The 26,101-nt window shown below is 28.4% G+C and overlaps 1 protein-coding gene across 1 annotated transcript in view; it reads left to right on the top strand.

The window, feature by feature from the left end:
• Positions 1–20,317, top strand: part of LOC142325854 (DE-cadherin-like) — a 91,872-nt gene extending 71,555 nt beyond the window's left edge. The window contains exons 22-29 of the mRNA XM_075367877.1: positions 779–918; positions 2,921–3,136; positions 4,135–4,270; positions 7,078–7,284; positions 13,726–13,878; positions 15,599–15,728; positions 17,406–17,533; positions 20,025–20,317. Of these exons, the coding sequence (XP_075223992.1) occupies positions 779–918; positions 2,921–3,136; positions 4,135–4,270; positions 7,078–7,284; positions 13,726–13,878; positions 15,599–15,728; positions 17,406–17,454 (1,031 nt within the window). The 3' untranslated portion in view covers positions 17,455–17,533; positions 20,025–20,317. The remainder of the gene's footprint in view (positions 1–778; positions 919–2,920; positions 3,137–4,134; positions 4,271–7,077; positions 7,285–13,725; positions 13,879–15,598; positions 15,729–17,405; positions 17,534–20,024) is intronic.
• The last annotated feature ends 5,784 nt before the right edge of the window (positions 20,318–26,101 follow it).

Raw genomic sequence — 26,101 nt, 5'->3', positions numbered from 1 at the left:
GTCGCTTTATATGGAAGTGAAACTTGGACAATCGGAGTATCTGAGAAGAAAAGATTAGAAGCTTTTGAAATGTGGTGCTATAGGAGAATGTTAAAAATCAGATGGGTGGATAAAGTGACAAATGAAGAGGTGTTGCGGCAAATAGATGAAGAAAGAAGCATTTGGAAAAATATAGTTAAAAGAAGAGACAGACTTATAGGCCACATACTAAGGCATCCTGGAATAGTCACTTTAATATTGGAAGGACAGGTAGAAGGAAAAAATTGTGTAGGCAGGCCACGTTTGGAATATGTAAAACAAATTGTTAGGGATGTAGGATGTAGAGCGTATACTGAAATGAAACGACTAGCACTAGATAGGAATCTTGGAGAGCTGCATCAAACCAGTCAAATGACTGAAAACAAAAAAAAAAAATTGATATAATAGCGTAAAACCACATATTAAATAAGTGATCAGAGATTACCAATTGCATCTAATGAATACATTAGTTACAACATTTTAAAGGTTTGTTGGTTGTCATTATTTTGTTTGAATGATTCTAAGCGCAAAACAGATTAATTATTTACCCTGTAACTCTGACTGTTAAACTCTAAATTTCATGATTGTTATATACCCTAGAGTTATTTTTGGGGTCTTATAACAGCTGATGGTAGCATTGGTTAACATCTAACCTGTTCTTAACCTAATAATTTGTGCATCATTTTAAAATAAAAGCATATTTGTTTCTGAAAAAAATTATTAAGAGAATTTTTTTATGTAATTGTATTTCTATTCTCAGATTTTATGTCTTTGGAACTAAGAAATGGTTTTCCTATTTTGCTGGTTGACTTTGGTACTGGAACAATCCGTGTTGAACATAAAGAGATTCGATTAACTGATGGAGAAATTCATCGGATAGATATATATTGGTCAAAAACAGTAAGTAATTATCAAGCTGATTTTTTGAACTAGCTTTACTAAAATAAACATAAAGGTTTTTAATTATATAAAATGTTTTTAATTACCTAAACATATTTAGTGATATCTCTGAAGACATTACATGTTAATAACCTATTATGAGAAAAGAATTGTTTTGTTACCTTTTCATTTAAGGTTGAAATAAATTTTTTATATTAAAAATTTTGTGGACAATTATTTATATCTTGAATGCATACCATGATGCTTCATATTGACTGACATAATGACCACATGCTGATGGGCTATTTAAATTCAAAAAACAACAACTTAACCACCAAACACCAAATAAGGATTAAAACAAACTAAAGGGTTAAACTAAGAATTAAAAAAAATTAAGGAGGATTAAGTAGACATCATAACAAAGTGTATTTAGGCATTTTTTTAGGGTTTTTTGTTACTGTTTGGTGGTTAAGTTGTTTTTTGAATTTAAATAGCCCATCAGCATGTGGTCATTATGTTGAATTGTTTTTTGAATTTTCAAAATGTTTTATATACATATTTGTGTGTTTGTATTATATTTTCCATCATCCTCAAAACAAATATCATCCTCTAAGTTAACATCTAAGTTTCATCACATTAGGCCTAATCTATAATCTCAAAAATTCCGCGTAGAATATTTTCCAACATCAAGAATCAAGTTATGATTCAAACTTCACAGGATTATTTAGTTGTTCATGGAATTATTTAGTTAAGGCACTTATTGTAAGTTAATTCTGATGAACATCCAACAATAAAACTACTGTATTAGTGTAACCCACAAAGTAACTATTGTTATAAACAATTATATGTGCACCATCTTGATTCTAGAATGAATATGACATTAGATTTAAAACAGACCTTGTTTAAAAATTTCTCCTCATACCTCATGTTCTTTATAGCATCAAAAACATAATAAATGTTTTGACATTGAGAGAATGAACAACAGATAAACTAATATGTCCTTTACAAATGAAAATACCCTACACAATTTACATCCAATGCATATTTTTCTACATTGGTAAACTTTATCAATTCTCTGAAATAATAAATCATTTTAATACCAATTGAAATAAAGCATAAAATTGTTTTACAAAGATTTGTCAATGCTCCAAAAATTTTCATTTTTTTTTCTTAAGGCAATACCTTATCACTTTAGTCATTTGTCTGAATCCAGAGCAGTTCTCTTCATGCTACTGTAAGATTCACAACTCACTTTATTAATCACTAATTAATAAAATATTATCACCTTGAAAAAAAAATTATCACCTTATTAATATTTACGCCATATTTTTACCCTAGAAAAGGGAAGTGTCTGATTGTTCTCTGAGTTTCTTTACTAAACCTTTTCTTTCAATACTTTTTTTTACCAGCGTAATAAAGTTTACAAATTATGTATTTCGAATGTTCACATGTCCTTAAATTAAGTCATCATTATAGTTTAATTATTTTGATAAAAGAATATATGTAGAGAAAAAATGTGAAAGAATAAAAACTAGAATGTAAAAAAAGATAACCAAAAGATGTAATATGTAATAATTTATATTATAGTGAAAAGATTAGCATAGCAGAGAGACATATGGTACAGCATTAAACCAATCAAATACCAGAAATTTTTTTTTAAAAATCAACAATAATATATTAATAGTTAATTTATAAATTAAAGATTTTCTAATAATAAAAACATTTATTGTGTTGTAGCAGAAATCTGTTGTTAATGAGCACTCATTTTTATTTAATAGTAAGGATTTCCAATACTTCTGTGGTATGAATAAAATTTGGTTTAAAATCTGTAATAGGATGGAAGTAGTGTAACTAGAAAGATATTGTATTAATGTGGGTTAGAAGAGGAGATGTTTTTTTAACATTGTGATTTTATCAAAACATAAATTACCAGAATGTAACCATTCATCAAAAACAAATTAGTATTGCAATAATGTTTTCTTAGGTAAAATTTATACAAATTATTGTTTGGTTTCTGTTGTAGAGTATAGAACTGCAAGTTGACGACTGTAAATTGCCCTCCTGTTTAAGTTTAAGAACACCTCAAGGGCCAAATGAATTTTTAAATGTAAATGAACCATTACAAGTTGGAGGTACATTTATGAATCTAGATGTTGTATCCAGTTCTATGAACTGGACTTATAAACCATTAAATATTGGATATGATGGTTGTATAAGAAATTTCACTTTTAATGGACAGGTAAAATTCTTTTATTATTTTTTATTTTATTTTTAACTGAATAGTGTATTTATAACATTAATAGTTTATTATGACATTTAAACCCTTGCAATGATCTTCTCATATAAGCAGTTACAATCGCTTATATCAGTTACAAATCAAAACGATAGTTCATCTATAGCTTTATGTTCAGGTCAAAAAATGAAAATTACCATATTAAAACTGCTTGAAATGAGGATTTCATATATATATATTAGAAAGATAGTATGTTGTGTGTGTATATGTTTTGTAAAAATAGATTTTAATAGAAAATTTTAAAAAATATAGATATTAGTTTTCTTTGAAAAGAATAAAGAAAATTTTAATGTTTGATCTATCATCTTTTTTTTTAATAATTGCTATAATGTTTTATTATGCCTTTGCTTTAAGTTAAGCTTAATATTTTGTCAAATTAAAAATCATTAGCTTCATTCAGTATTCTATAAATTCAAGAAATACAAATTAAAATTAATGCAAAAAAAAATTCTCACTTGCCTAGAGTTAATATCTAAAATTAATGCAAAAAATAATTCTCACTTGCCTAGAGTTTATATCTATACTTTTTTTTAGTTATGTTCATTTGAACATATTCTTATAAATGGTTCATAAATTACAAATTTTTTTTATCTGTTAGAAAGTAATGAAGTTACTTATGTTTGTTTTGTACATGTTAAATAATCTTTATTTAATGTTTATAATTTAAGCCTATTATAATTAAATTACCTAAAATGACAATCAGCCAATACTGATTATTAAGTAATTAATATGCCAATTCTTATTGATCACTCAAGTTTAACAGCACTAAGTGCAATTACCTTTTCGATAGATCTGGTAATGTACATTGTTGGAATTTAGAAATGGACAGTTTTTCAAAGAGCTAGAATGAAGTTATGCATGAGTATTGCTTTGAACCCAATCTGCATTTAAATATTGATTTGTTTAGTTTTGTTTAAAAAGTTTTACACCGCTCTTTTTTTCAGTTATACAATTTAGGAATGCCAAGTTTATCAAAAGATGTTGATTTGGGCTGTAATCGAGGTGTAGCTGTTGCTGTTTCATTTGGAGTTGATAGCAGTTTCTTAATTGCTATATTACTATGCCTGACTACATTATTCAGTAAGTTCACATATTTAATTGCTTTTTATGTATTTTAATTGGAATTAATCATTAATTGAGATATTATTCATTTTATGTATGATAATATTTTTAAATGTTCCCTTGACAGTTAGTAAGTAGAGCTGTTCTATAACATACTGATAATCTTGGATCCAGCACCAGACGTTACCTTGGAATATTTTATTGCTAACTAATAATTCATCCTATTATACAGATTCAATCAATATAAAATACTTTTATTAGCTTCTTTAAAAAATTGTTCCTAATATTTGCTAAAATATTTCCTTTACATTTTTTAATCTAAATGTATTTCATCTCTTTAATTACAATTTCTTCTTTAAATTCATAAATTTGTATCTGTAGTCCATTACGTAATTTTCCAAATCTGCCTAACCTTTATATAAACTGACATCCCACTCCTGAACTCATCCATGTATCTAATTTTTTTACTGTTTTGAAAGATATTTGATATTTCTGGTTTATGTTCTATACATAATTCTAAAAAGCTAAATAAATAAACATTTTATTTGATTGGTACATAAAAATCCATCCTAAGTTCACACCAGGATTGGATGGGTGTGCTAATCTGAATACTGAAAGAAAGAACTTACCCAACATTGTGACAAGGGAAAAGTGGTAATACCTTTATCAGAACAGCCTAGATTCTCATTCATATCTCTGACCACCCTAAACGCCAACTATTTTTTTTCTTCTCATTGTTCTCTTATAACTGCATTTCAGTCTCAAATTATTATTAAATTCTTAAAACCTCTTATATGTTTGATTAATTTTTTTCTTACATGTTTGATTAATTACTTCGTACATATTTTCCATTTCATCATCTGCTAGGGAGATATATGTATAACTTGTAATATTGTAGTTGGACTGAGTTTTGACAATACCCTGAAATTAAAAATATAGTTGTTACCCTACATTAAAAAAAAAGTAGTATTGCCTAACAAAAGCAATGGATTACATTTCTGAAGTTTACGTGAAAACAACTAAAAATCAATTGGCACTGCTGAAAACTGTTGAATAGGCTGCTGTTACTTTTTAAGAACTATTTAGTTTTGCTACCCTCTCTCTGCAGATAACCAACCATGGATAGTATCTCTTATATCATCTACCCAATTCCTTCCCTGACATATAAGTTCCCTCAGGCTGGTGACAGGATCTCATAATTTCTGGAGGAAGGGGTTCCTGTGGGAACTCTACTAAAAAAATCATGTTATAAAATTTTCTGCAGTTTTTTTTTGGAAGATTTTTTTACAATTTGTATCCTTACTTTACTTTATAAGAATTAGTTATTGTTAATTTGTTTGTCTAACATTAATGTTATATTAAAATGTTAATAAGAAATTTAATTAATCAGTTTCATTTTGTCTTAATACTGATAAGGTGGATTACAGAGACGAAGCATACAAGTAGAACATCTACTTTATTGTAGTATAGTTATCATAAGATACGAGGGTAAATCAAATATAAATGGGATTTTTGTTCTTGAGTGTCTGCAGTTGGTAGGACTGGGCCCACGCTTCCAGTATGCTTGGGTGAGGTCATTAGGAGTGGGGAGAGCCAAACATTCCACACTCCCAACCAATTCATCAGTAACGCTAATGATGTTGGAGCAACAGGTGCACCCCTCCACTCTGCAACACATAATTATAAAATTTCTTGCTTGTGAAGGAGTTCAAGTGACAAAAATTTCCAGAGATTGACTGCACAGTTTGGGGACCAAGCATTGTCAAGGACTCATGTATTTGCCTGGCATAAAGAGTTCAAGAAAGGATGAGAACAAGTGGAAAATCAGGAAAACGATCACTGTCCTTGGATCAGCATTACAGACAAAAACATTCAAATGGTAGAAGACATTCTTGAAGACAATCGATGGATGAGTGTATACGAAATTGAAGAACAGGTTGGAATAAGTTATGGGAGCTGTCAAGTGATCATCATAAACGACGTACAATTCCGTAAAGTGTGTGCCAGATGAGTCTCTCGCCTTTTGACTGCAGATCAGAAGTTGAGACGTTTGGAAGTCTGTCAGAGGCTTACAGCAAGGTTTGCAAAAGAAGGTGATGTATTTTTGAATCAGATCATCACCTGCAATGAAGTGTGGGTCCACCTACACTCCCCAGTCGAAACAAGCCAGTATGGAGTGGCGGAGGAAAGGGTAAGCAGCCCCAGTGAATGCCAAGACTCGACTGTCAGCTGGCAAGGTTCTTTCGACTGCAAGGGAGTTTGCTCTTTGATTTTTTGCATGAGCAGCGGCACAATCAATATTGCTTACTACTGCGAGCTGATAATGAGGTGAGGGCTGCATATCACCGCAAAAGATGAGACCAACCGATTTGAGAGGTCATCCTCCTCCACGACAATGCCGGGCCCCACACTGCAGCTCTAACGGTCTCAAAACTAGAAGAAATGCACTGGACTCAACTTGATCATCCTCCCTAGCCCGGACCTGTCACTCTGCAATTTTCATCTGTTTGGGCCGCTTAAAGAAGCTCCATGAGGGCAACGATTTGAAAATGACGAGGGCATGAAAGAATTTGTGTGCAATTGGCTCCTGATGTAACCAGCTTCATTCTACAATACTGTGATAAACAAACTTCCTTCTCGTTGGGGAAAATATATTTCTAAAGCAGGAAACTATATAGAAAAATAAATTATATTTGCCTTTTATTTTTTAATAAATAATGTTTTTTTTTTAAATAAAATCCAGTTTATATTTGATTTACCCTCTTCATGTATGTTGTGATATATAATATATAAAATTATGACATAAATTTCTGTTTTTGTTGCAGTATTATTATTGTTTGTCGTTATACATAGAGGTAAAGCAGATGATTTATACAAAGATACAGATGATATTAGGGAGAATATAATTAATTATGAAGATGAAGGGGGAGGGGAAGGTGATATGACTGGTTATGATTTAAATGTTTTACGTCTGACTTATAGCCATCCTGAAACCAATGGCAAACATGCACCTGACAGTGAAAGGAGATTAGGTAAACTACTACTGCTACTACTACATTGTATTAAGTATATAATATAAAATTATTAAATTGCATTCTACATAATTGCAGGTAAATTAATGACTATTTTGATTGTTTTATTTTTTTAATATGCATTGCTATTAACACATTACTGATTATTTTATCATTTTCAAAGGGTAACTGATATTTTAATCATTAGTTGTTAAAATATCATTTAAAATGCAAAACATATGATAATTAGGTCAGGCTAAATCAGCCTGACCTAAATTCAAAACACACTTGTAGCATAGATATAACCACCACCACCATTGTACAAAAATTGAAAGCTAAATTTCATAAATTGCTTTGGTAATTTTATAAAATTTGAATTCTTGAACTGATGGTCACAGTACCCCTAAGTAGCAGACTATGTTAAAGTACTTTAAAGTTGTCTTTATGTTATTATTTTAAATCAATAAATATTATGCACCAATTTATTCACAGAAAAACATAACATTGTAATTTGGAAGAAAAAAATTGTTTTTGGAATATACAAGTATATTTTATTATATGTTAGGTAAAAAGGAAAGAAAAAACATACATCAAGATTTTAAGAATGGCATTTATAAATATTTGTTTCTCCAAAATTTAATTAAACATGTTTTAAAGAGATTATTTTTGTGAGGAAAGTGTGTACCTTATATTTATATATACACACACACACACACACACACACACACACACACACACACACACACACACACACACATACATACACACACAGAGTGATTCATGTAACATTACTGGCATTTTCTGAGCTCATTCTACTGGCAAATTTGATTTTATTACTAACACTTGATAGACAAGTATATATGAGACATTTTAAATGTTATTAACTACAGAAAATGAAGTTACAGAATACAGTAATACATGAATACACAATACTCAATTGATACAATGTTAAAAAATTAAAGATGTAATTGATACGTTTAATAAAGTGCACAGTAATTTCAAAAATCTGTCCTACTTTTAATACGTTTTGCTATACACTTTCGGATTGCTAACGTTGCTCTCTGTAATTCTGCATGATTTTCCTTAATTTGTGCGACAGCATATATAAATAACCAACACTTCATGCATCACCTTTCTCTTATTCACAATATTCAGCACCTTTCTCTTATTCACAATATTTTTCATCCAACTCCACACACCAACTCTACAGTGTTAGATCAGCTTGGTGGCTAGAAGTGTGGCCCAGGTAGCTAATCCATTGCTCTGGAAATTGCTCATTAAGGTTGCCAGTATGGCACATGAGAAGTGGGGAGATGTGCCATTGCGCTGAAAGTACATGCAGTATCTTGATGCTAGTGGAACGTCTTCTAATACCAGTGGAAATTATTCTGTAAGGAATTCCAAATAAATGTCTGGATTTAGGTATCCTGGGTGAATTAATGGTCCAATTAGCTGATCATAAACCCACACCACACAATGATGCTAAATCAGTGATGGAAATTCAGTTCTACTGTCATGTGTGGATTAATTTTCTGCCCAAGTGTGTTCATTGCAAAGATTATTGATGGTGACTCAAGTAAACTGAGCCTCATTGGTAAACAAAATGAGCCTATGCAGTCAGTGGTTCATATTCAACCAGTTGAAACAAAGAAGAGGACCTTTTGATTGAAGATGTACTAACAACCAGACTGCATTGAGTAGCTTCAATAACAGTTTTATAAATATTGGCATCAAGCTAGCTAAAACTCTCTCAGTAAGTACTAATGCAGGGAATTGTATCTCAGTTTCTTGTAACAGAAAACAGTTTCAGTAACACATGGAATGTTCCAATAATTGTTTTAGGTTTTTGGAACTCTGCAGTCAGGAAAACATCTTTGATAATCTGCATTAAAAGCAGTTTCATTTTCATCCCTCGCTCCTCAAGATAAATATCATGTTGGCATATTCCTCAGTCGTAAATGACAAAGTTATTGCTGCAGTATGACATCAATTAAAACAAAGACTCACACTTAATTAAACTACACTGTACTGGCAATAATTCACACACAGCAGTAACACATAACATGCAGTGCACTGATGACACAATAAAAAGTGCATGTTTGACCAGCTGATTTTCTGTTACCAACTTACAAAATCATAATTTTTAAAATTTTCAGCTTGACAATGAATTCAAGAAAGATACATAAACTTTATAGTCTGAATAACATTAGTAATTTTTTTAATTGTTTTATTTTATTTTTATCTTTAATACAATGCTATTTTTTTTTAATCTTGCACTTTGTATGTGTAATCCCTTCATTTTCATATGGCAAGTGTTATCAAAGTCAATTTCTTTGGCTTGTATTTGTTTTTATTGGACTATTTTACATCAGTTTTTTTCCAGAATTAAACTCTCTACAAGTTTTGACAATAAATTTTACACTTATATTAGTCACTTAACAAATTATTTATATTACAAATATAAAAAAATGTGTTTTTCAAGGGTGGGGTGGAAAATCAGGGCCTCACACAGTGATGGCATAGTATACTTAATTTCTCGACAGTGTCACATGATTCCATTCTTCTTTAGTTTATTGCAAAAGTTGCATCATTTAGCATAGTATTAACAATTTGTCAAAGAGGAGATTTAGGGTGTTTTTTTGGAAAATGGAAAATCTGGAAATTCATACAGTGATGAAATACTTTTTTCTGAAAGGCTTAAATGAAAAGGAATTAAAGAAGAGCTTGATACGACATTGAGAGACTCTTTTCCATTAAATACAACAGTTAAACTAAATGCTGGGTCACAGTTTAAAATGGGTATATAATGGGTAATAAATGGGTACATAAAATTGTTTTGGCAGATTAACAAATGACAGTGAAGAACATGTTACCAGAATCTGTAGGCATGTCAACAGAACACATACGCAATATTTTGCACAAATATTTGGGCAAGCTGTGCACTGGATGGGTGCCATATTTGCTCATACCCGATCAAAAACGGTGCTGAAAATATATTTCAGCACAATGCAGAGGAATTTTTACATAAATTTGTGCTGGTTAATGAGACTTGGATTCACTACTCACACAAGAAAAGACAGCAGTCAAAATAATGGGTTAAAAAAGTTGATCTGCTCCAAAAAAAGCAAAAAAACATTAGGGCAACTGCTTTTTGGAATACATATGGGATAATTTTCATTGATTACCTTAAAAAGAGTAAAACAATAAATGGCGAATATTTTGTGTCTCTACTGCAGCATCTCAGTGATGAAATTAAGGAAAAACAACATTTGGCAAAAAAAAAATTGCTTTTCCATCAAGACAATGCTCCAGCTCACACTTCACTCCTTGCAATGGCAAAAATCAATGAATTACAGTTCAAATTGTTCCAACACCTTCCATATTCACCTAATCCAGTGACTATCCCTGGTTTCCAGTGACTATTCCTCTTGTTTACTAATCTAAAAAATTGGCTTGGAGGGAAGAGATTTTTGACCAGTAATGAAAAGTTATTATCACCGTAGATGATTATTTTAAGGAACTGAATAAATCAATAAACCAAAGTGGCATAATTACTCTTATGGAACGCTGGGCTACGTGTATAGACCTTAATGGTGACTATATTGAAAAATAAATCAAAATGTACCCAGAAAAACTTCTGTTATCCAGGCCTGGGACTTTTCACCATACCCTCATAGATAACAAACTTTTTCTGTTTTATGTCAGATTTTATGAAGATTTTATTGAAGATTTGGCTCTGGAACTTGTTTTGTTCAGTTTGTCAAGTCAGAGACCAGAAGAAACATTAACTTACCCTTTATTTTGGGTTTCTAAAATTTCAGTATGGTTTTACTTCATCTTTGCCCAGGAATCAGAGCTAAATCAGCACTTAATTTGGAAAAAAAGATTACAGTTTTATAGACATTTATGCAGAATGAACAATCAAAGAGTGACTAAACAAATATTTAATTTCTACATTAACAGTGCCAAAAAAACCAATTGATTTAAAGATATAGAAACAGATCTATAAACATTAAACATTTCTAAGGATCTGTGTAAAGAAAGTGATTCGAGAATCTAAATTTCCAGAGAGAAAGAAAAAGGAGGATATAAACCTGAATAGATGGGTAGAAGAAAGATGACAACAGAGCAAAAGAATGAAAACCTTTTGGGAAAAGAAAAAGAAGCCAAAATTATGCAAACATGGTTTGCAGTGGTCTAACAAAAAGAAAAAAGAAATCTTTTATTCTGACTGGTGCTTCTGTACATTATTTACACCAACAATGAGAAGATGCTACTACTTGGATGAAAAATGAACTACTCCAGCAGTTGCCTGGATAGATAGGATAGGATAGATAGGATTTGCCTGGATAGAAAACTAAGAAAACTTCAATCATACTAGTATCTAAAAATATACAGTTAATTAAAAGATAAAAAATAGAGTGATATAAATTTGTATTAATTATTTCAAACATAAACACGTGAAATCATATTAAGGTAAATAATACATGAAGATTAAAAAATATAAAAATGAATTACAAAATAATTCATTATTTGGAAAGTATGTACGTACATCTTTAACAGGATCTAAAAAAAAAACAGTTTTTTAAATTAGTATTTAAAAATTCATGATTATAGTAAATCTTTTTATTATTTTAAATAAATTAGTAGGCAGATTTTTTAAATGTTTTAATAATTTATAAAATATGGCAGTAGAAGCATAAATAAACTTTTCCTTTCTCTTGATCGTGTTAGTTATGCGAAAAGAGTTTTGATGCCTAATTTAGTAGAGGTGGATATTGTTGTTATTTTTTTAAGAATAAGTGATTCACCTTTTTTGTAAGGATTTCAATAAAATAATTGAAAATATAAAAATAAAACTCTAACATCCTAAATACTAAAACAGTTTACATTATATCAGTATATTATTACACATGATTTCAACATTACTATTACAGTTTATGTCATCAAATTTAATTTTTAAAAGATTAAGATATTTTTTTAGTAATATCTTCTTTCATCTTATAAATTAAAATATTCTAATAAAAAAAATGTCAATTAAAGATATGTTTTTTTTTTTAATATATAATCAAACTTGTCAAAGTTTGTTACAGAGGAGATAGAAAATTATTTCTTGCATTCTATATTGTGCAATTTGTGTAGGATTGATTAATTGTTAAATTAAAAATCATATTAAAGATTGGCATTATTATCCCAGAATAAGACTAATTTTATACATACATTAAATTAATTATAATTACTTTTGTTTTATTGTAAATAAAGAAAATTATTTTAATTTATACATATATATATATATTAAATTAAAATAATTTAATATATTTTTCTTTTTCTTTTAAGAAACCCAGACAAATAGCCATCAGCCCTAAAACTTAAATACAAAGTTTGTTCATATGATAAAAATGTTATCTGATGGTTGTTCTGCATTAATCAAAACATTAACCAGATCTTACTTAGTCCTCTTCCTTATCCAACTATTTGGAAGCTTATTAATACTATTTAAATGTTTTCATCAGCAGAATATCGTTTATTAAATAATTTTTCATCTTTAAATATTTTAATTATTTATATCTTTAGATAGTTTTATCATCCTTTTTAAATACTTTTATAATGTTTTGGTTTAACTTTGGCTGTTACTCAAAATAATTGAAAATAAACTGGAATAAAATTTTATTCATCACTCTTTTTATAATACTGATTTTACATGTTTTTATTATTAAAATTTCATTATGCTCAAAAAAGGTTCATTACATAGAGGTCCATCATATAGAAAATTAATTTTGTATCAACAAAATTATAGCCAAAAATATGCGGCAATAAAATTGTTAAATGCTTCTGCTTGAAAAGTACAAACATGAGTAAAACAATCAACTTGTCCACATTTTACAGGTTTTTTTTTTTATCTGGTGAGACATATTTTCTCATCACATAAAATTACTACTTAGATTAGTACATTTTCTCCAGCTTTTTAGTACCTACTCACATTATTTTCACAAAGTATTGAAAAATAATTATTTCTTTTTATATTAATTCTTAAACATTCTAAATTTTAATATTTAGTTTCTCAGTAATAGTGTACCTGATTTTGATAAATATTCATGCTTATTAATAGTGAACTTTTTTCATATTTTAAGTACTTTCAAAGTTTTTTTATAGTTTAAAGTTCCACTTTTTGTGATCCCAATATTATATACAAGTAATGGTGAAATGTCAGCAACCAATGTGTATTATTGAATCAGATTAAAAATACTGGGTACACTTGCTATTTAGTGATAATTGAATACTACTGGCATTTGGTGTAGGACAATTTTACCAAAGACAAGGCCAGGATGTAATGATCTTAATAGCTAGTCAGTAATTTAAATCTAATTTATCAGTTTGATAGAAACTGTAATAATAATAATAATAATAATAATAATATGGTTACATTTTATTGCACTTTCATGCATAATACCTTTTCTTCAGGAACTGATGAAGCACCAGATATTTGTGGTTTTCTAGAAGGAAAAAAACAGACTGTTGACAATGATCCAGAAACAAACCCATTTGACGATGTACGGCATTATGCTTACGAAGGTGATGGTAATACTACAGGGTCTTTATCTTCTTTAGCTTCAGGTATAAATTTTTTTTTGTACTAATATTTACTAATTTTTTTTTACCAATGTGCTACTAAAAAGATTTTTTATAAAATTTTCACTGATAATTTATAATTGATTTTTAATTAGTTTAATGTTATGATCTCGGCCTTTCATCCAGAGGTCCCGGGTTTGAATCCCGGTCAGGCATAGCATTTTCACACACGCTACAAATCATTTATTTCATCCTCTGAAGCAATACCTAACAGTGGTTATGGAGGTTAAAAATTTTTTTTAAAAAAATGCTATGATTTAGTTTATTTTTAGTAATGATCCTTTTAGTAATCACTTCACCATAAGCTTAAATCTTGTATTTGAAAATATAGAATGGAAGTTTTGTAGTGTAAGAAAAAAAATTGGGTTGCATAACTTGACCAGCATATCCAGGTTATGCAATTCATTTTTGAAAAAAAAAACGTTTTGGCTACATCAGAAAATTTTTTCAGTTCAATCATTTTAAGATCTACTCACATCTTTACGATAAAATAATTCCTTTTTATTGAAAAACTATAAACAAAATTATGAATTCTTTTTTTTCACATTTTTAGATATAAAAAAGTAAAATTAAATTTTTATGAAAAAAAGAATTTTAAGAAAGTAATCCGTGACTGGTGATAACAAATTTAAAAAAATAACTTTTTGAAATTGTTTAAAAAATACAAAAATGTAGTCATAATTCTAAATTAACAAAATTGTAAGTTTTTAGGAAGTGGGGTTTTTGCTAATTTTTTTCGAAGAAATACTAAATATTAAAATCTATCAAACAATTAAGATTTCTACATTTTAAAAGCAATGGGTAACTTGCAAGTTGGATTTAATTCTAAAATAATTTTTTTTTTTTTAATTAAAAAAATAGTTTTTGTTATGACAGACCAATGGAAAGGGATGGGCAAAAAATGTATATTGGTTTGTAGAAAATATAGATGCAAAAACTCCCACTAAACTCCTTTTCTGAAGGAATATACAACTAAAAAAAAAAAATATATGAAGCAATTTTTTGGGGCGAGGTGTTTATTAAATAAAGTTTTGTTATAATTTATGATCTTGATAAAAAAATCAACTTTTGTAAGAAAGATTTTTTGCTAAAGTGTCCCATTCAAGATTTGAAATTTTATTTTGAGCAAAACATGCCCATCCCTTTTTCAAATTTTTGTAAAGATTTATACATTGTTTCTCCCCAAAGGCAGTACCAAGTTTGAAGAAAATTGGTCAATGGGGTCAAGAGATATAAGATCAAATACAGGGCAGTAAAATACATATGTACATACAAGATACACATTGCCAATCACCTTGGTGGACTGGTAGCATCTCGGCCTTTCATCCGGAGGTCCCGGGTTCAAATTCTGGTCAGACATGGCATTTTTCATATGCTACAAAATTTCATTCTCGTATCCCATTCACGACCTTTTCAAACTTATGTGGTGAAATCATATGTGGAGAAAAAACATAATCACAAAAGTCTGTCTAACAAAATATATTTTTTAGACTTGGAGAATTTTGTCATTTTAATTATTTTAAAATCAATTTGAGTTAAAAAATAAAAAAGTATTTTACTTTTTCTATAATTAAATAATCCATATAAATTTGGTTATTGCTTTCTTTTTTACAAATTTATTACTTTTCTTAAATATAACATATATTTTGTATGCAAATTACTGTTTTCCATTAGTAAAATGTACACCATTTCTTTTTTTTTACAGGTACAGATGAAGCTGATCTTAATTTTGACTACCTTTCTAATTTTGGTCCTCGTTTTCGTAAGTTGGCTGATATGTATGGTGAGGAACCTAGTGATGAAGAAGATTATCATCATGCTTGTTCACAACCATGGTAAGAAATATTTTTTTTAAGTTATTGTTTATTCTTATTTAAAGCAGTTAATAAATAATTCTAAAAATAAATAAATAATTTTCTTTATAACACATTTATGCAAGATTACACAGATTAGTATAATATCTACACTGGCCTCTATGTGTAATATGTAAATCACACAGATCTGTATAACAGGCAGAGATATCATATTGCATTCAATGGTAGGGTCAGGTACATTTGGGGATTCTTGTTTATTGTTCTAGATTCTGCTTAAGATTGGTTGTTCAGAAGAATATTCAATGATCAGCTTTTAGTTTTTTATAGTTAACTTATCAAAAGCTTTTACACTTTTGAAAATTGCAAGAAATAGTTTTTTGTTTTAAAATTTATATCAATAAAATGTTATTTATTTTTCAGTTTACTATACCAGTTTTTTAAACATATTAAGATTGTTTAAAAATATGTTTGCTTCTGATAAATTTCTCACTCTCTTTATCTTTCTCTCATTATCTTTCTTCTTCTCCCACTTTTTTATATTCAAATTTTTGTATTGCCTTTATTTTTGTAATTATTTCTAGTTTAAATAATAATTCAACATAAAGTATTTTAAAATCATCTTCATCAGTGATTAGAAACCTTTTTTTTAAATATTTAAAAATATTTGATCGGCAAATCAGTGATTATTATTTCCTTCTTAATAGCAATCAACCCACATTAAAGTTTACAGTTATTCATTTTTTTTTTATAGTTATGTTTTTTGTCTTGGTCATGCTGTTTTCATCATTTGGTCTTCCTGTTTTATGTAAAAAAATATCTGGAATTCTTACAAGTAACCAAAGGCTGTAAAGTGATAATGCTGATTCTCTTGTTTAATTTTCTATAAATTTGTGTACTTTTAAATGTTATGTACTTTTTCAATATATCATAACACTGCTTGAATCTGATTCATGAAAAAATCTTAATTAGTGGATTAAATAATAGGAAAATTCTCAAAATGAATGGTTGTTTTTGTCTTTTTTTTAATAATATGGAAACTACTTGTAAACATTGCTTTTGCTTAAATATACATGAATTACTTATAAACCTAAATTTTTTTTTGTTGTCTTATAAACCACATTTATCTCTTCAAGTACAATTGCTGTATTTGAAATATTCTATATTTTGTTTCTATGTTTATGCAGCTTTGCATTCTTCCCAAATCAGCTGATTTGGAAGTCAAGAGTTCCAGCGTTCAGGTCCTAGTAAAGTTTGTTTTTTTTTACACGGATTTGAATACTAGATCGTGGATACGCTGTTCTTTAGTGGTTGGGTTTCAATTAACCACATATCTCAGGAATGGTCAAACTGACACTGTACAAGACTACATTTCATTTACACTCATATATACAATCCTCATTCATCCTCTGAAGTATTATCTGAACGGTAATTACTGGAGGCTAAACAGGAAAAAGAAAGGGGACACAAACATATATAATTTCTTTTCTCTGTATTTGTGTATGTTGTGAAACTTCTAATTATTTATATTGAATGATTAATATAATGGGAAAGTACGAAATGTGAGTTATAATTATATCTAAAGACTTAATAAATCGAAGTGATTTAATAAAACTACTTAAAGTGCATTATGGACTTTATTAATGCACTTTAAATGATTGTTAAAAAACATAATTATGTGGGTTTCTGTTTTTTTTACAGGAGTAGTAAATATGGCACAGAAACACCAAGAACAAGAAGAAAAACGTGATTAAACATAAGTGGGGGGGAGTGGAGGTTGTGGAAAAATAATTATGCAACCACTAATTTAGATGGAAGTGCATACAGTGGTAAGAAATCTAACAAAAGAATATCACTTTTAACACTTACATACTTAATTACTTATTATGTATGGACCATTACTGTGGCAAACCCATACATCTCCCATCTGTAAGAATGAAAAAAAAAACTAGGGTTAAATTGATTAAACTTTTTTGTAAAAATTATTCATTAAATTAATTGATTATCTGAAATGAGAAAATGTTAGTAAAAATTAGCAATACTGAAATATGTTGGTAGTCGTGGAAGCATTAATCTTCTTAACAGGAAACAGTGATCTGATTGGCTCTTCCTTTATCCATGAAATATGATTGACTTTTCCTTTATTCCTGATTGTATCTATTGTAAATACAACAAATGTCTTATGCAGTTCCTTAAATAACTAACAGAAAGCATTACAATTTATAATTAATCTATACAGAAAAATTTAGAGAGTAACTTAATTATTTTTTTTAATATTTATATTATTTTTTTTATTTAATAGTTTTATGTGCTTTTATGTAAAAAGGTTATTTTTCCTTATTTATATATGACTGTTGGTAGAGGCAAGTATGGTAGAAGGATTACTATAATGTTTGCTGTTATTTAATTTTAAATTAGAGATTATGGTTGTTTAGTAACATTTACTAGAGTATTTTTTTTCTTTTATGTGATTTCATTATATCACATATGTGATGTAAAATTGTTATGGTTGTTTGTTAAATTGATTTTTTTGTTAAATTGTTATGTTTGTTTAAAATTGTAAAGAAAAAGGAAATTTATTTTTTTTTTTTATAACACGGACATAGTTTTTTGTTTATTTTCTATATCATAGACTTATTTTTAGCATTTCTTTTTTTGTTGTCCTTTTATAATTTCTTTTATGGAACTTAATACAAACTTGCCGTAGAGTTTTTGACTTCTATCCTTCCAAACATACTTTTCTTTAATACTTATTTTATAATTTTAATTGGAAAAATATCAGATAAATATATGGATGTATGTGTTCTCCATCCAACAGTACTACTTAAAACATCAATATATTATAATACAACAGTTTTATATATTATGCCTTTATCCAATAATTATTTCACTGGGCGTGGAAAGAAATCTCAGAATTTCCAACACAGAAATTTAATGAAGGAATAAAACATAATTTTATCAGGTCAAAGGCTCTACAGCTTGTTGAACAATTGTAAAATCAGTAAAAGAACTCCTGTTTAAAATATCTAAAAAATCTGTGCAAATTATTTACAGCTTTTTTTTTAGTATGTCATTTACATGTAAACACCAAAAATCTATTTCTCAGCAAGAGGGGATGCTCACTACAAATACTTCAAGTAAAGAAATAGCAAACATTGCTAAGATTTCAATTAAGTAAACTGCAATACATGGTTTAATAATTTTGCATGTGTTGATGAAACAGGTTTATGGATTTACACACAATCCCATTCAAATAAAAAATATCCATTAATCTAATCAACGGGTACAAATGAGCCTTTTGTTCAGTTTTGTATGAAACTCAAAGAGAATATGAAAATAAAATGAGTTAGCAGTTTTGAAATAAAACATAAATTTTGTTTAATAATATTTTTCCTACTAAAAATACAATCCAATAATTATTTTTCCTACTAAAAGTACATCATTCCTTTGAAAATAAGTAAAAGCTACTTTGAAAATTTTGATAGAATAGAATTTTCCATTATATTGCTTATAGCTTAAAACAAAGTACCAAAGTAAAATTCAGACTTTTTTTTTTACATTTCATTCGCAGGAATCAACCAGCTATTACTAAGAGAATATGATTTAGTCAGTAACTCAAAATATTATTACACAAAAAATGATTGTAAAATATGATATGCTCTTAATTAATCCTTTCTTCTCATCTGAAAATAGAGTTGAATACATAAGCTTATGCCTAAAAACATCCCCAAATTTTAATAAAAACATTATTAAAAAAACATTCTGATATATTCAATGGTTCCTTACTTTTAAGTGAACATCACTACCAACACACAAACATTCTAATTTATACAAGATACAAAGGAAAAAACAAAAAACTGCTCAAAAATTATTTAACTAAACTCTAATTTATAAAACAGTTTGTTTATATTATAACTAAAAGATGATTTTAAAGTGTAAACATTAAAATTATAATTAATATTGAAAACATTAATTCTAACAAATGAATTCAGTTATTGACCTTTATTCATGGTAAGCAAACTACACAAATTCTTCAATATGACAGAGACACATTTTTAACATTTCTGCTACATCTGAAACAGAAACAGAAATTCTGTTCTCCAGTACACTTTTATTTGCATTGTACATATTATCCATTTGTTGTCCATTAAAACTAATTCTGATCTCCAAATTTTGTTCGCTATTACAAATACCTGTAATATTTATAATAAATGCTTATTGTTTAAATCTCACTGACAGTAAATTAAACAGTAACTGTATGATGGTTTCTAAAATAATACTTATGATAATGTTTTTTCTTTGTTTTATTTTTGTTGACAGGTGGATGTGAGGAGGTCCTTCAAAGCATTTAAACCAAATATTTAGCACTGCCTTCACAGCCTCAAATCAAAATGATGTTCCTCTCTGTCTCTCTATCTACCATTCTCTCTTTATACAACAAAAATATTCCCCCATTTTTAAGTTTTATCTGTAGCTGTTATTGCGCTATTAAGTAATTTACTAATTACAAGTCCGTCTTGTGTAAAGATGCGAACCCATTTTTAACTTGCACTGATCTCAAAATATAATATTATTTGTTATATTTAATTAGGATCTGCTGTAATAAATTGTAAATTGTAATTACATATTTGTTTGATAATTTTTTAACGACTAATTTTAAGTAATATATTTATAAAATTGTTAAAAAATAAATAAATATAATATATTATTGTTCATATTGAACTTTAAATACACTTTGTATTAATGTAAATAGCATTATAATGATAGTAATTAGGTGTAAATGATGTCTTTTTTTTAATTATTAATGATTTTATAAATTAAGTAGTCATACACATAAAGTATATATATATATATATATATATATATAGAGCTGTAATATTCTTAGAGATGAGTCCTGGGTCTTAAAGACTAATATAATTGGTGAGAGAAGGTATTTCAAGAAATTTTTTTGCCTCATAACATTTTCATATAGTAGCTTATTTCCATGACAGTCTGTGTTCATTATGAACATGAAATTTATGTATCCATGAAACATAAATTTATTCTTAAATATTCAGCAGGGGCCCACTTATAGATTAGGATAAAGAAAGTTGGAATTTACCCAAATAAAAAATTGGTGAATTGGTATGAAAATTCTGAAATTTTCATAGGGAACTAAAAAAAATAACATTATCCATAATTTCCAGAATTAAAGTAAATGCATTCCAATGTGTGCTTTTTGTAATTGTTTATAATAAAAAACAATACACTGAAGGCTAAAATACATGCATTTTTTTAATCCATATATCAGCTTCAGAATTCTGTTGCAGGTTCATACTCTGTAATGTTTCCTTATCATTACTAACTTCCATATGGATTGAATCTAATACAAACTTGTAATGTATCTGGTTATTATTATTTTTCATTTTCAACATATTTTGAAAGTATTTTTAGTGCTCAAGTTAAATATAACCAAAGGGTATATACAATAAAACCCCTCTATAATTATATTCTTCTACCCATAAAAAAAATTGTTGTACAGGGATTTATTGTTATAGTGAGGTTTCATTGTATTTTGAAATACTTAGGGTTGTTTTTTACTTACTAGTCCCACACATAGAAATAAGTGTTAACTTTTTTAATAATATGTTATGTGAAAAATATTTCATATTACATTACAGTTTTTATCTCAACTTTTACAACATTTACAAGAGAAGTCAGGGTAATCTGGTATTTTTTAAAAATTCTTTTAAAATAGTCTGTGTTGGTTCAGAAAAAGTAATATAATGAAATGAAATTTCAGAGAAATAAATAAATTAAGACCTGCTGTATTTTTTCCATTATTATAAGTAAAGTTACTAAGTTTCAAACTCATTAACAAAGAAACAATATAAATAGTTCAGTCTTTCTTTTGAGTGCTGATAAGAAAGGAACAGGTAGCACAGTCAGATGTATAGGTGTATAAAATTTCTATTTTTAAAATGGCTTAGTTACTTATTCAGTTTTTATAACATTCAGTTTTCAGTTCCTAATATACAGGCATGCTCCATTAGAAGTGATCCTAATATGATTGAGCTCTAAAACTATTTTTATTGACATCAGTTAAAGTTAGCAAAACAATTATACTTATAGGGAAGTTTCACTTTACATAATTGACCATAGAAAAAAAATTTAAATCATTTTTTAAAACTCATTTAAATCAGGCTATTTAATCACATTACAAATTGTAGAGAAATTTATAATTACACAGAGTACTGTTACACTAGGGGGGAAGGGAACGACGTTAATGTTAAATTGATGCAATGTTTGCCAAGAACTGAAAATAATGTGGTTAATATGGTAGGGTTTTACTATATGTAGTTCTATATTTTTCTCTAACAGATTACCATGTATTCTATATTTTACTTTCCAGTGATTAAGCCTTCAAAAATTAAGTTAGAAATCCATTGTTAATTACACTATCACCACTGTATGAGTCATTAAAGTAGTGCACTATACTATACCCTTTTACAATAATTATTATTTTTTTTTTTTCAGTTTCGACAATTAAAATTTAAACATGATGCTTATATGTGAATATTACTACCAATATGGTGTTATAATTGATTTGTCTATAGTGGAACTTAATTTCATTAAGTTCATGCTGTTGTATTCAAACATACAATTTATGAAGTATAATATAGTCGAATATTTAATAGCATAATATGTAGTTGCAGAAGTAAAATATTATTTTACTTCTCTTTTTCAAATAGTGATTTTAATAAAATAAAATTATGTAATGGCTATAAGGAGGAAACTGGAAAAAAATGATTGTGAACAAAACTTATACACTAATGAATAAAAGTATTTTTTAACAAATTATTCAGATTTAGTTATACTTTTATACTGATACTAACAGTGCATGCTAAATAAATCTGAAACAAAAAATATAAATTTAGTGTTTTGGTTTTCAAAAATGTTTGTGAAAGTGAGCTTCATCTGTGCCTATTATGAAGCAACGTAATAGGGTAATATTATGTTTTATCAATAACTAACATTATCTGGTGAATTATTGTTATTTAAATAATCATTTATCCAGGAGATATGTCAGATTATTACAGTTTTTATATATATGGAATTTTAGCAGTGTGTCCTTCATGTTAATGATGATTAAATATAAAAAACAAAGAACCTTCCATACACAATTTGAGACATAATGTTGCCAACTTTTATTTTTGTGTGTGTATGAGATAGGAAAACAATTAATTTAGATTATTTTTTTTATTACTTGTAAAATATTTTTTATTGATTTATATATAAATAAAATGTATAAATTAGCCTTTTTATATGTTGTAGTATCATTTCAATTTCATTATTCCTTTTAAGAAAAATTTTTATTTTTACCGATCCCACTGGACAGACAATTGCTTCTAAACCCAATTTTTATAGTTTATATTAATGGTAAGGTATCCTATGTTTTTTATTTAAATCATCAGTAAAGTAATTGATTGGCAAGAAGAGTAAAAAGTTATTTCATTAAAAAAAGGACTTTATGTGCATATGCATACTCATACATAAGGACGTCCCAAAAAAGCCAGAAATGAAAGTATTATGCATGAATCAGATGACTAGATGTAGTTGGATGATAAACATAACTAAGTGTTGTGATCAGTGAAATGTGACTTCTCAAGAAATTCCCTCTGTGGCTTTGTTGTAAGTTTATTACTGTAACAAATGATTTTTCCAAGAGTTTATAATGATGGTTAACAATTTTTGTGATGGCTGGTATTAAAAAACAAAGAGCCTGTGTGAGGTTTTGCTTTCTTTTATGGAAATCAATTTGATAACTTTAAGATGCTTTTACTAAGTTGGAGATGTGTATAAGTTCGTTCACACTTTCTAATGTGCTAAAAAATGTCCCTTGAGGATTACCATAATGTAGTCTGATCTTCAACCAACCAAAATAATAAATTTGTTTAAAGTTTATTACATTTGATAAAGATCATTGATGAGAGTTCTGAAATTTATCTTGGAGTTCATGTATGTTAACATGTTCAAGTTAAACACATAGAATGTAAACAAAATATTTGAAAAAATGTCTTTTTGTAAAATTTGTTCTCAGTTTGTTGAAGAATGATAAAAAACCAGTAGCTTGAATTTTTAAAAATTTGAGAAACAAACTTGAAATAATACTTTTTAAAGTTGTAAATAAAGTCAAATTTAATGCTAAGGTTACTGCAACAATAAAGCATCAGGCCATTGGAAAACTAAAAAAGCTCTTAAGTTTCTCTTTCTCTTAACAGGAAAAACATTTTTCTGATGTCATTAAGTGAAAATGAAAACACTAAGGACATTGAATCACATCAACACTGAAGTGTTCCAATATATTTTTAGCCATAGGAAAGATGTTAGAATAATTATATAAAATCAAAAGGAGACTATTTGAATGAGACTGGAGTGATAAATTGTACAAAAACTAAAAGCCAATCTAAAAAAAATTCTGGTTTAAAAAAATATTAAACCACCAAACATTTTATAAAGAGATAAGAATAGTTACCAAACTGCAGCCACTTTTCAGAAATATTCTCATTGTTGACATAAAATCATATCGTAGATACATATATACAACACATAAATTTTGTTGAGAGAAGTCTCACTTAAACAATAGTGGTATTTCATCTTTTACGAAAAATTGAATTCATGTATTTATTGTCATATTTAATTGTAGGAGGTTCAACACAATTATTCACCACAGTACACAGATTATTTTATTCAGTTTTATTTAAATTCTATGTAATTGGGTGTGTAAAGAATTAACTTTAACAAGAAAAATTGCGATCATTTGTCCTTTTTTTTTTTTGTCTTCAGTCATTTGACTGGTTTGATGCAGCTCTCCAAGATTCCCTATCTAGTGCTAGTCGTTTCATTTCAGTATACCCTCTACATCCTACATCCCCAACAATTTGTTTTACATTCTCCAAACGTGGCCTGCCTACACAATTTTTCCCTTCTACCTGTCCTTCCAATATTAAAGCGATTATTCCAGGATGCCTTAGTATGTGGCCTATAAGTCTGTCTCTTCTTTTAACTATATTTTTCCAAATGCTTCTTTCTTCATCTATTTGCCGCAATACCTCTTCATTTGTCACTTTATCCACCCATCTGATTTTTAACATTCTCCTATAGCACCACATTTCAAAAGCTTCTAATCTTTTCTTCTCAGATAATCCGATTGTCCAAGTTTCACTTCCATATAAAGCGACACTCCAAACATACACTTTCAAAAATCTTTTCCTGATATTTAAATTAATTTTTGATGTAAACAAATTATATTTCCTACTGAAGGCTCGTTTAGCTTGTGCTATTCGGCATTTTATATCGCTCCAGCTTCGTCCATCTTTAGTAATTTTACTTCCCAAATAACAAAATTCTTCTACCTCCATAATCTTTTCTCCTCCTATTTTCACATTCAGCGGTCCATCTTTGTTATTTCTACTACATTTCATTACTTTTGTTTTGTTCTTGTTTATTTTCATGCGATAGTTCTTGCGTAGGACTTCGTCTATGCCGTTCATTGTTTCTTCTAAATCCTTTTTACTCTCGGCTAGAATTACTATATCATCGGCAAATCGTAGCATCTTTATCTTTTCACCTTGTACTGTTACTCCGAATCTAAATTGTTCTTTAACATCATTAACTGCTAGTTCCATGTAAAGATTAAAAAGTAACGGAGATAGGGAACATCCTTGTCGGACTCCCTTTCTTATTAGGGCTTCTTTCTTATGTTCTTCAATTGTTATTGTTGCTGTTTGGTTCCTGTACATGTTAGCAATTGTTCTTCTATCTCTGTATTTGAACCCTAATTTTTTTAAAATGCTGAACATTTTATTCCAGTCTACGTTATCGAAAGCCTTTTCTAGGTCTATAAACGCCAAGTATGTTGGTTTGTTTTTCTTTAATCTTCCTTCTACTATTAATCTGAGGCCTAAAATTGCTTCCCTTGTCCCTATACTTTTCCTGAAACCAAATTGGTCTTCTCCTAACACTTCTTTCACTCTCCTCTCATTTCTTCTGTATAAAATTCTAGTTAAGATTTTTGATGCATGACTAGTTAAACTAATTGTTCTGTATTCTTCACATTTATCTGCCCCTGCTTTCTTTGGTATCATAACTATAACACTTTTTTTGAAGTCTGATGGAAATTCCCCATTTTCATAAATATTACACACCAGTTTGTATAATCTATCAATCGCTTCCTCACCTGCACTGCGCAGTAATTCTACAGGTATTCCGTCTATTCCAGGAGCTTTTCTGCCATTTAAATCTTTTAATGCTCTCTTAAATTCAGATCTCAGTATTGTTTCTCCTATTTCATCCTCCTCAACTTCCTCTTCTTCCTCTATAACACTATTTTCTAATTCATTTCCTCCGTATAACTC

This window comes from Lycorma delicatula, chromosome 5 (assembly GCF_047948215.1).
Source record: "Lycorma delicatula isolate Av1 chromosome 5, ASM4794821v1, whole genome shotgun sequence".
Taxonomy (NCBI): Eukaryota; Metazoa; Arthropoda; class Insecta; order Hemiptera; family Fulgoridae; genus Lycorma; species Lycorma delicatula.
This window is presented reverse-complemented; position numbering and strand designations above follow the sequence as displayed.